Here is a 12813-nt window from a genome sequence, read left to right as displayed (position 1 = left end):
TTTCCGATATATTTTTTATCGTTTCGTATACGACGAATCACCGTCGTACGATACGATTTATTCGTTTCGCCTAGCTTACGAATATTCGCGATACGATATACGATTTCGGTGCAAGGTCGTATCGTATAATACGTTTCCAACTTAAATCCCGAAAAGCTATTAAATGAATTTCCGATTCATTTAATCCGGTGATCTGTTACGTGTCATTGGTGTGACCTTGTAGGTTCATTCAGGAGTAAGTTGTGAGTTCAATATCCATTAGAACTCACTGATCGGAAGCATTGCTCCAGCTAGCTGTTCCGATCACTTGATCTCACTGAATTAATTGTTCGCAATTAATCTGAACCTTGGTATTAGACTTAATATAATGCACCTTGGGTGAAGGACATATTTCCTTCATTGGGTTGAAAAACGCCGGAGCCACATATCAAAGATTCATCAACAAAATCTTCAAAGGGAATCTAGGTAGAAACGTCGAAGCCTATGTCGATGATATGATCGTGAAATTAAAAGCCAAGGCTGACCATGTCACAGATTTGAGAGAGACCCTTTTGACACTTAGAAAATATGGCATGAAGCTCAACCCGCAAAAGTGTGTTTTTGGAGTCAAAGGGGGGAAATGCCTAGGCCTCTTGGTGGATGAGCGAGGCATCGAAGCCAACCCTGATAAAATCCAAGCTATACTAGACATTAAATCCCCTCAAACCGTGAAACAAGTCCAAAGGCTAACTAGATGCATAGCAGCCCTGGGGCGTTTTCTCTCAAGGTCAGCAGACAAGAGCTTGTCATTTTTCAAAACTCTCAAGGGGAGTTCATTTCAATGGGATGCAGAAGCCGAGGTAGCCTTCCAACAACTCAAGGATCATCTATCCAGCCTACCAAAGCTTGTATCTCCCCTACCAGGAGAACCCATATTCTTATATTTGGCCGTGTCTGAATTATCACTAAGTGCTGTCTTGGTGGCTGAGCGAGAAAATACCCAACACCCAGTATACTTTGTCAGCCATGCCTACAGAGGAGCCGAGTCCAGGTATTCTGACACAGAGAAACTTGTGTTAGCCCTCGTAATGGCCAGCAGAAAGCTCAAGCACTACTTCCAAGCACACCCCATCAAGGTTCTCACAAGTCAGCCAATTCAGAAGATCATTGAGGGGAAAAATCACTCAAGTAGAATGACTGACTGGGCTCATCAAATCGTGGACTTCGGATTAGAATATGAGCCAAGAAGGGAAATCAAAGCTCAAGCCCCGGCAGCCTTCGTTGCTGAATGTACAAACTGCCCTGAGCAAAGCCTCAATTCCACACCTTGGATCCTGAATGTGGACGGGTCCTCCTCTAAGTCTGGTAGTGGAGCAGGTATCCTCATTGTGTGTCCCTCGGGGGGAAGGTTCGAATATGTTGTGAAGTTCGATTTCAACACCTCAAACAATGAGGCCGAGTATGAAGCCCTCATCCTTGTCCTAGAGCTATGTCAAGTGGCTGGAGCAAACACCATACATGCTTTCTCAGACTCACAACTCATTGTGGGGCAGATGACGGGAGAGTATGAGGCCAAGGAGGATAGCATGCAGATGTATCTAAACAAGGCCAAGAACATGAGCAAGACACTCGCTGAGTTCAAAATTCAATATGTCCCAAGGGGAGAGAATACACAGGCAAATGCCTTGGCAAGGATGGCTAGCTCGGCTGAAGGGCTTGCTCCTAGAACCATCATGTGGGAAGTGCTAAAAGAGCCAAGCATCAACAAGCCAGCGGTCAACTACCTCGACCGATCCAACACTTGGATGAATCATATAGTGGCCTACAAGAGAAGCCAAGAGCTTCCCGAGGATGAAAAAGAAGCAGCCCAGGTAAAGAAACGTGCTGAATGGTTCGTGTGGTATGAAGAAAACTTGTATAAGAAGTCATACACACACCCACTCCTCAAGTGCATTACCCCCGAGGATGGTGATTATGTGCTAAGGGAGATACACCAAGGGGCGTGTGGAAGTCATCAAGGGTCTCGAACCACCGCCGGCAAGACACTTAGAGCATGATTCTATTGTCCCACTCTCCATGAAAATGTGGAGAAGTTAGTACGTCATTGTGAAAAGTGCTAAAAGTACGCTCAAGTCCAGCATCTACCTTCTAACAAACTAACATCCATCATTGCCACTTTACCCTTCGATCAGTGGGGCATGGACCTCCTAGGCCCTTTCCCCGCTTCAACGGGACAGAGAAAGTTTTTGTTGGTTGCCATCGACTACTTTCACCAAATGGATTAAAGCCGAACCCCTTGCCTCAATCACAGACAAGCAAATTCAGAAGTTCATTTGGAGGAACATAATCACTCGCTTTGGCGTTCCTAGAGCCTTGATATCTGACAATGGAAGGTAGTTCAACAGCAAGCCTACCGTGGCATACTGTAAGCAATTTGCTATACGCACCTACTTCAGTGCTGTATCTCGGCCACAGACAAATGGCCAAGCAGAAGCCGCAAACAAAATCATACTCCATGGACTCAAGACTATGCTGGAAGGATCCAAAGGGACATGGGTAGATGACCTCCCAGGAGTACTCTGGTCTGCCCGAACCACAAACAAGGACGTCACTTGGCGGTCCCCCTTCGAGCTTGTGTATGGAAGTGAAGCTGTTCTCCCTGTGGAAGTGGGTATTCCAAGCCAAGGGTAACATTCTATGACAATGAGGAGAATGAGAAAAAGAAGAGCCATGGCCTAAACTTGCTTCCTGCAATGAGAAGTGATGCCTTACTCATGTCCATAGCCCAGAAAAGAAAGATGATAAGGCACTTCAACAGAAGGGTTAAGCATAAGCCCATCAGCCAAAGAGACTGGGTGCTGAGGAACATCGAATCAACGGGCAAACAGTCTGACATGGGGAAGCTAGCTCCTAACTGGAAAGGACCCCACAAAATAACAGAACAAGTAAGGCAAGGAACATTCCGCCTCGAGACCCCTGAAGGCAAAGCACTCCCTCGACCATGGAACTCCGACAATCTCAGAAGGTTCTATGTATAAGTTTCATAAGTGTTCCTGCTTCCCTAAAAGTACTTAGTTTTATAGCTCTTATCCATAGTTTTTAGTGATAAACATGGGGGCATAGTATATGTAAGCCCGCCATAGGCTAAATAACATCCCACCATTGTAAACAAAGCTTTATATCTTCAAGACAATAATAAAGAGCTTGGCTAGTAATATTACTTAGCAAATTTTGTTTCTAGAATGTTGTAAGTAGAAGCCAAATACTGGCCAGGCAAGCGCAGCACGCGTCAAAAGGAAAAGACAAGCCAAGTTCAGGCACATGAACTCATACTTAGCAAAAGAATCTAAGTCCTTTTCTAGAGTGGTGCTTCATCGTTCGCCCAAGCATTGGGATCAATAGTCCCTTTGGAGAACAACAACCCATTCCCCTACTTAGAAAAATAATCTAAGTCATTTTCTAGAGTGGTGCTTCATCGTTCGCCCAAGCATGGGGCTCATTATTCCCTTTGGAGAACAACAGCCAATTCCCATACTTAGCAAAATAATCTAAGAATGGCGCTTCATCGTTCGCCCAAGCATGGGGCTCATTAGTCCCTTTGGAGAACAACAACCCATTCACATAATTGGTGAAACAATCTAAGTCATTTTCTAGAATGGCGCTTTATCGTTGCCCAAGCATGGGGCTTACTAGTCCCTTTGGAGAACAACAGCCCATTCCCATACTTAGTGAAATAAACTAAGTCATTTTCAAGAATGGCGCTTCATCGTTCGCCCAAGCATGGGGCTCATTAGTCCCTTTGGAGAACAACCGCCCATTCTAATACTTAATTAGTGAAATAATCTAAGTCATTTTCAAGAATGGCGCATCATCGTTTGCCCAAGCATGGGGCTCATTAGTCCCTTTGGAGAACAACAGCCCATTCCCATACTTAGCGAAATAATCTAAGTCATTTTCTAGAATGACGCTTCATCGTTCGCCCAAGCGTGGGGCACATTAGTCCCTTTGGAGAACAACAGCCCATTCCCATACTTAGTGAAATAATCTAAGTCATTTTCAAGAATGGTGCTTCATCGTTCGCCCAAGCATGGGGCTCATTAGTCCATTTGGAGAACAAAAGCCCATTCCTATACTTAGTGAAAAAGGCTAAGTCGTTTTCAAGAATGGCGCGTCATCGTTCGCCCCAAACATGGGGCTCATTAGTCCCTTTGGAGAACAACAACCCCACTCTCATACCTAGTGAATTAATCTAAGTTCAAAAAACAAGAAAAGTTAAACGGATGAAAAGCTAAGTGAAAAGAGCATCAAAAGCCAAGCCACGGCCAAACATGCCTAAAAATACAACAAAATCCAAGTCAAAGGCATAACAAGTCAAGGTACATCAAAAGCCACACATACGGCTAAATCCAAAAGTCGAAAAACAAATGACATGACAAGGAAGAAAAAGCCTAAAGATAACAAGGCACGCACACAGGGCGGCATGGCAAGAATTACTTAGAAGAAGAAGAAGAGCCGGAAGGCAAAGCGTCGGGATTCAGCACATGGTACACATCATCTCGATCACCCCGGACCCTCTTCAGTCCTTCCCGAGAAGCAAGAGTCGAAGGCCCTTGGGAAAAAACCACCCTGGAAGAAGGATCCGCAGCCGGACCTCCGGCCTCTGCAGTCACACTCTCTGTCGCAGCCCCAGCCTCATCTTCCTTAGCCAATCGCTCCTGCTCCTCCCTGAGCATGTCAGACATAAGAGCCTCCTCCTCAGCAAGCTTCATTACATGATAATCTTGTTAGGTTATGATACATATGACAATTCATAAATCATGCGGAAAAACCATTTAGCCAGGAATACATATTATTTACACATAATCATATAGCATAGTTTAGATGCATACTCTTTGTTGCGTGCCTTCCCTAGCTGCGCCCGAACCGAACAAGAACAAGTCTTTAGGACTCCAAGTGTTGTCCCTCCGTAGATTGTCCACAGCACGTCCGGATCCGCCTTAAGATTGACCAACTAGAATCGCCCTTAAGGTACTAAAAATATCGGCACTTATGAGCAAGGAATGTGACTGAATTTTTCTCTCAAAAAAAACTCACTTTGAATACTTGAAAACTTGTTATAAATTGTGAACCCAGGCCACATATTTATAGGGGTATGGAAAGGAATCGGAATCCTATTAGGATACGAATTAATTAAATTAGAATCCTAATGAAACTCTTATTTAATTAATTTATCAAATAGAATTAGGAATTTAATCATTAAACGAATCCTGTACGTTTTAGGTTTCGTATGTGAACACAAACACCCACGCACGCACAGCTGCCCACGAGGGGCGCCATGCGCGCGCGCGCACAGCCCGAGCATCGCAGCCCACGACTGCCGCAGCCTTGGGCGCGCGCTGGGCCTGCCTTGCGGTGGGCCTGGCGCAGCCTTGGGCTGGCGTGTTGTGGCGCGCGTTTCCCTTGCTGGACGTGGGCCTGGCTTCGTGCTGGGGCTTCGTCTAGCAAGCTCGTCCGATGCTAATTCGTACGACGCGCTTCCGATTAATTTTCCGATTCCGGAATTCATTTCCGATACGAACAATATTTAACATTTCCGATTCCGGAATTAATTTCCGTTTCGAACAAATATTTAATATTTCCGTTTCCGGAATTATTTTCCGATTCCGATAATATTTCCGATTCAGACAATATTTCCGTTTCCGGCAATATTTCCGATTCCGGCAATATTTCTATTTCCAATAATATTTCCCGATATGTACCATGTTTCCGTTTCCGGCAACATCTACGACTTGGATAATATTTATATTTCCGATACGATCCATATTTCCGTTTCCGGCAATATCATCGTTTCCGGAGTATTCATTTCTTGCCTGTGACGATCTCAGCTCCCACTGAAACCAAGATCCGTCGATTCCGAATATCCATAGATGGAGTATTTAATGCCATTAAACACTTGATCCGTTTACGTACTATTTGTGTGACCCTACGGGTTCAGCCAAGAGTAAGCTGTGGATTAATATCATTAATTCCACTTGAACTGAAGCGGCCTCTAGCTAGGCATTCAGCTCACTTGATCTCACTGAATTATTAACTTGTTAATTAATACTGAACCGCATTTATTAGACTTATCATTGAATGCATACTTGGACCAAGGGCATTATTTCCTTCAGTCTCCCACTTGTCCTTAGGGACAAGTGTGCATTTCCTAATTCCTTTGTCGCTCGATGCTTGCTCTTGAACATAAGGTAAGAGTTGTCATCCTTATTATGTCCAGAGGTGTTCCTCGGTTTCAGAGTTCAACTGATCAAATAAACAGATAATCATAGCCTATGATTCATCCGAGCACGGCCATGCATTTCATAGTTTCTAACTCTCCGAGTGGCCTTGTACAACTTTTAAGCATCTCATCCCGATTTATGGGAGGACAATCCCAATCTTGCGATCTTGAGATTAGACTTCGTTTGATAGGTGATTACCTGAGCGTTGCCTTTATAGCCTCCTTTTACGGTGCGACGGTTGGTCAACGTCAAAGCAACCAGTTCTCAAACAAGTAATCTCAAATCACTCAGGTATTGAGGATTTAGTGTCTAATAATTTTAATGAAATTTACTTATGACAGATTTTCATCTCTTACAGTAAAGTTTCATAGGTCTTGTCCGATACTAGTCTTCCCAAAGTAAGTATCTATGCAAATGATTATGACATTGCCATGTCCACATAGTTCAAGAAACAGAACTACTAGTCATCTTGCATTCTAGTCGTCTAACGTTTTCTATGCGTCCAATTTTATAGAAAACTCCGACTAGGGACCATTTTCAACCTTTGACATTCAAGTTCACTTGATAGACATTTCTTAGTCACAGGACTGGTCCTGACAGTCTATCTTGAATATATCGTCAATTTGAAGGGACTCATCATTTAATAAACCACAAATTAAATGGAAAAATGAATTCTTTTCATTTATTGTGAATGATTAACCAATAATGTTTTACAAAGATTTAAACTCTAAAACTTTAAAACATTTAACAGAGACATCCAAGCCATTCTCCAATATGCTTGATTCCCATAGCTGCAGTGTGCGAGTTGTGCTTCGCCTGCGGCAGAGGTTTAGTCAATGGATCTGATATGTTGTCATCAGTTCCAATTTTGCTTATCTCGACTTCTTTTCTTTCAACGAACTCTCGTAGAAGGTGAAATCTACGAAGTACATGCTTGACTCTCTGGTGGTGTCTAGGCTCCTTTGCCTGTGCAATAGCTCCGTTATTATCACAATACAGGGCTATTGGTCCTTTAATGGAGGGGACTACACCAAGTTCACCTATGAACTTCCTTAGCCATATAGCTTCCTTTGCTGCTTCATGTGCAGCAATGTACTCCGCTTCAGTTGTAGAATCCGCAATGGTGCTTTCCTTAGCACTTTTCCAGCTTACTGCTCCTCCGTTGAGGCAGAAAACAAACCCAGACTGTGATCTGAAATCATCTTTGTCGGTTTGGAAACTTGCGTCCGTATAACCTTTAACAATTAATTCATCATCTCCACCATAGACCAGGAAGTCATCTTTGTGCCTTTTCAGGTACTTCAGAATATTCTTGGCAGCAGTCTAATGCGCCTCTCCTGGGTCTGACTGGTATCTGCTCGTAGCACTGAGTGCGTACGCAACATCCGGGCGTGTACATATCATAGCATACATTATTGAACCAATCAATGATGCATATGGAATCCCATTCATTCGTCTACGCTCATCAAGTGTTTTTGGGCACTGAGTCTTGCTTAGAGTCATTCCATGAGACATGGGTAGGTAGCCTCGCTTGGAGTCCGCCATCTTGAACCTATCAAGCACCTTATTGATATAAGTGCTTTGACTAAGTCCAATCATCCTTTTAGATCTATCTCTGTAAATCTTGATGCCCAATATGTACTGTGCTTCTCCTAGATCTTTCATCGAAAAACATTTCCCAAGCCAAATCTTGACAGAGTTCAACATATGAATGTCATTTCCGATAAGTAATATGTCGTCGACATATAATACTAGGAAAGCAATTTTTCTCCCACTGACCTTGTATACACAAGATTCGTCTGCGTTCTTGATGAAACCAAAGTCACTGACTGCTTCATCAAAACGTATATTCCAGCTCCTGGATGCCTGCTTCAATCCGTAGATTGACTTCTTTAGCTTGCATACCTTTTTAGCATTCTTTGGATCCTCAAAACCTTCAGGCTGTGTCATAAACACAGTTTCTGTTAAAACGCCGTTTAAGAAAGCAGTTTTGACATCCATCTGCCATATTTCGTAATCGTAATTTGCAGCGATTGCTAACATTATTCGAATAGACTTTAGCATTGCAACTGGTGAAAAGGTTTCATCGTAATCCACACCGTGGACTTGCCTGTAACCTTTTGCAACCAATCTAGCTTTGAAAACTTCAAGTTTCCCATCCTTGTCCTTTTTCAGTTTGAAAACCCATTTGCTTCCAATGGCTTGGTAGCCATCTGGCAAATCGACCAAATCCCATACTTGGTTTTCAGACATGGAGTCTAATTCAGATTGCATGGCTTCTTGCCATTGCTTGGAGCTAGGGCTCGTCATAGCTTGTTTGTAAGTCGCAGGTTCATCACTTTCAAGTAATAGAACGTCATAGCTCTCGTTCGTCAAAATACCTAAGTACCTTTCCGGTTGAGATCTATATCTTTGCGATCTACGCGGGGTAACATTTCTAGTTTGACCATGATTCTCACCAGATTCTTCTAAAGATCTCTGAGTTTCATCCTGAATGTCATCTTGAGCATTCTCTAGAGTTTGTGGTTCGACTCGAATTTCTTCGAGGTCTACTTTACTCCCACTTGTCATTTTGGAAATGTGATCTTTCTCCAAAAAGACACCATCTCGAGCAACAAACACCTTGTTCTCAGATGTATTGTAGAAGTAATACCCCTTTGTTTCCTTTGGATAGCCCACAAGGATACATTTGTCAGATTTTGGATGAAGTTTGTCTGAAATTAATCGTTTGACGTATACTTCACATCCCCAAATCTTAAGAAAAGACACATTTGGAGGATTTCCAAACCATAATTCGTATGGAGTCTTTTCGACAGCTTTAGACGGAGCTCTATTTATAGTGAGTGCAGCTGTATTTAGTGCATGTCCCCAAAATTCTAATGGAAGTTTGGCCTGACCCATCATTGACCTGACCATGTCTAGCAAGGTTCTGTTCCTCCGTTCCGACACACCGTTCCATTGTGGTGTTCCTGGAGGAGTCAATTCTGATAGAATTCCACATTCTTTCAGATGGTCATCAAATTCATAGCTCAGATATTCACCGCCTCTATCAGACCGCAGTGCCTTAATCTTCTTGCCTAATTGATTCTCTACTTCACTCTGAAATTCCTTGAATTTGTCAAAGGATTCAGACTTATGCTTCATTAGGTAGACAAAACCATATCTACTGAAGTCATCAGTGAAAGTGATAAAGTAGCTGAAACCACCTCTAGCATTTGTACTCATTGGTCCACATACATCTGTATGGATTAAACCCAATAGTTCATTTGCTCTTTCTCCAACTTTAGAGAAAGGTTGCTTTGTCATTTTGCCAAGTAAACATGATTCGCATTTACCATAATCCTCTAAGTGAAATGGTTCTAGAATTCCTTCCTTTTGAAGTCTTTCTAAGCGTTTCAAGTTTATATGGCCTAATCGACAATGGCACAGATAGGTGAGATCTGAATCATCCTTTTTGGCCCTTTTGGTATTTATGTTATATACTTGTTTGTCGTGATCTAATAAATAAAGTCCATTGACTAATCTAGCAGATCCATAAAACATCTCTTTAAAATAAAACGAACAACTATTGTCTTTTATTAAAAAGGAAAATCCCTTAGCATCTAAGCAAGAAACTGAAATGATGTTTTTAGTAAGACTTGGAACATGGAAACATTCTTCCAGTTCCAAAACTAGCCCGGAGGGCAACGACAAATAGTAAGTTCCTACAGCTAATGCAGCAATCCGTGCTCCATTTCCCACTCGTAGGTCGACTTCACCCTTGCTTAACTTTCTACTTCTTCTTAGTCCCTGTGGATTGGAACATAAGTGTGAGCCACAACCTGTATCTAATACCCAAGAAGTTGAATTAGCAAGTATACAGTCTATAACGAAAATACCTGAAGATGGAACGACTGTTCCGTTCTTCTGATCTTCCTTTAGCTTCAAGCAATCTCTCTGCCAATGCCCCTTCTTCTTGCAGTAGAAGCATTCGGATTCAGAAGTGGGTTGACTGACCTTCCTCTTTACAGATTTGGCGCCAGTTTGCTTAGTTGGGCTGGCCTTGTTGCCACCTTTCTTAGCATTCCTCTTCTTTCCAGATTTCTTGAACTTGCCCCCACGCACCATAAGCACATCCTGCTTATCACTTTTGAGCGTCTTTTCAGCGGTCTTCAGCATACCGTGAAGCTCAGTGAGCGTTTTGTCCAGACTATTCATATTGTAGTTCAGTTTGAACTGATCATACCCGCTATGAAGAGAATGGAGGATGGTGTCTATAACCATTTCCTGAGAAAATTGTTGATCCAGCCGACTCATATTCTCAATGAGTCCAATCATTTTGAGAACATGTGGACTTACGGGCTCGCCTTTCTTAAGTTTGGTCTCAAGAATTTGCCTATGAGTCTCGAATCTTTCGACTCAAGCCAGATCTTGGAACATGTTCTTCAACTCACTGATGATTGTGAAAGCATCTGAGTTGATGAACGTTTTCTATAGATCCGCACTCATGGTGGCGAGCATTAGACATTTCACATACTTGTTGGCATCAATCCAACGATAGGGCTGCCTGAGTGACCCCGTCGCCTGCGGCTTCGGGCATCGCCTCTTCTAGGACATACTCCTTTTCTTCCTGCATAAGAACTATTTGCAAGTTCCTTTGCCAGTCAAGGAAGTTCTTCCCGTTCAACTTCTCCTTTTCGAGAATTGATCGAATGTTGAATGAATTGTTGTTTGCCATATTAAAAACTACAATTGAAAAGAATAAACAAATAAATAACCATTCACAGTTTCTCTTAATAAACTTAAATTCTAGCATACATGCATAATTCAATGTTTATTAAGCATTTTATTCAAGTTATGTGTTCTGGCAGGTGTGAATAAAATGATTCCAAGATCCTAAAATCATTGAAGAACTAAGCACAGTTTGTCGACTTAATCCTAAAACATCTTAGGTAAGCAAAAACCTTTTGCTAATAGTCTAGAAACTATTCTTGGTTGATAGGTACGTCTAAGAACTTATTAGGTAAACCTATCGATTTTGCCACGACATAAAAGGACTCCTTACTTATATCGTTGAGTTTCACCAAAACTAACATGTACTCACAAATATTTTTGTACCTTGCCCCTTTAGGACCAATAAGTAACACCTCGCTGAGCGAAAACTATTACTAGATTGATGTAAAGGATATCCAAGCAAGTGTATATTTTGGCATGGCACCTTTTAACTCAATTTTTAAGTTTGGAACTTAAGGCTCTTACTATGTTGGTTAGATTTTAAGTGAACTAAAATCCTTAATCATGCAACATAATCAAGCTTTTGATCTCATGCATTTTAAGACATATTTAAAAGCAATAAATAACTTAAAACATGCATAAGATAAATGTGATCTAGTATGGCCCGACTTCATCTTGAAGCTTTAACTTCAAAGTCCGTCTTGAAAATCTCCGTGGGAGGCACCATTTTCTTCAAATAGGATAAGTTATAATTAAAACTAATTACAACTATTTGATGGTACGCAGACCATATTTGAATTGATAAACTACTTTGGTACTTTAGACCAATTACATTCAAATTAATGGTACGCAGACCATATTTTCTATCCTATTTGGGCCATACTAGTCACTTCATAACCTGCAAAACAGTACATATACAATATATACCATTCACCCATTCATTATCATGAATGGCCCACATAGCTGGTTAGTAAAACACATTATGCATCACGTAAACATTTCCAGCAATTAATCAAGGGCACCAATAATCTACCAATTATTCAGTCCTTATTAATTCTAATCAAGTTGTTTTAACCTTAAGGATTTGTAGACCTAATCAAGAGTTTATGACTAAAAACGCTCCCACTTAAACCAATAAATTCATATGCTTTACTAATTTTAAACATAAAAATGTATTTCTAGTCTAACCAGAAACATACAAATTTAATTAAAATTTAAAGATCATATAAATTTATAATTGAATCCAAAAGTTTAATTTAATTTCAGTCGTATTTAAATTAATTCATGATTTTAATTTTAGTAAAATAATTAGAATAAATAAAATTTATTATAATTACAATATTCAAAATTAAAATCCAAGAAAATAATTTAAATTATTAATTTTAAAATTAATTAAAATTACGTAAACTGAAAATTTCAAATTAAACATTCAAAACGATCTAATCGCAACGCAAACACCCTACGCATCGCACGCCCATGGGCCACACGCACACAGCCATCGCTGGCCATGTGCGCGCAGCCCATGCGCTGCGTCGCATAGCTGCTTGATGCGAGCCAGCGCTCGCTGGGCGCGCTCGCCAGCGCTCGCTTGTGCGAGCCAGCGCTCGTTGCGCGAGGCATCGACGCTGGGCGCAGCACTCGTGGCACGCGAGCTTGCGCTCGCTTCGCGCGAGGCTGCGCGCGCTTGCGCGAGGCAGTGCGCGTTGTGGCGCAGCTCGCTTGCTGCCCACACGCGACTGCCGTGCCTTGCCTTCGCCCATGCCCATTCGTCCATTGCTCGTAGCCCACGACACAAGGCAGGGCTGCTGCCTTGTGCTCGTGCACCATGCCCTTGCTCATTGCA

General features: G+C 42.0%; 1 protein-coding gene across 1 annotated transcript; it reads left to right on the top strand.

The window, feature by feature from the left end:
- The first annotated feature begins 494 nt into the window (after positions 1–494).
- On the top strand, positions 495–2036 carry LOC110790648 (uncharacterized). The gene has a single exon (XM_021995425.1). The coding sequence runs from the start codon at positions 495–497 to the stop codon at positions 2034–2036; it is 1542 nt and encodes a 513-aa protein (XP_021851117.1).
- The last annotated feature ends 10777 nt before the right edge of the window (positions 2037–12813 follow it).

Source organism: Spinacia oleracea, chromosome 4 (assembly GCF_020520425.1).
Source record: "Spinacia oleracea cultivar Varoflay chromosome 4, BTI_SOV_V1, whole genome shotgun sequence".
NCBI lineage: Eukaryota > Viridiplantae > Streptophyta > Magnoliopsida > Caryophyllales > Amaranthaceae > Spinacia > Spinacia oleracea.
Note: the sequence above shows the minus strand (reverse complement) of the source record. Positions and strands in the feature narration are given on the sequence as shown.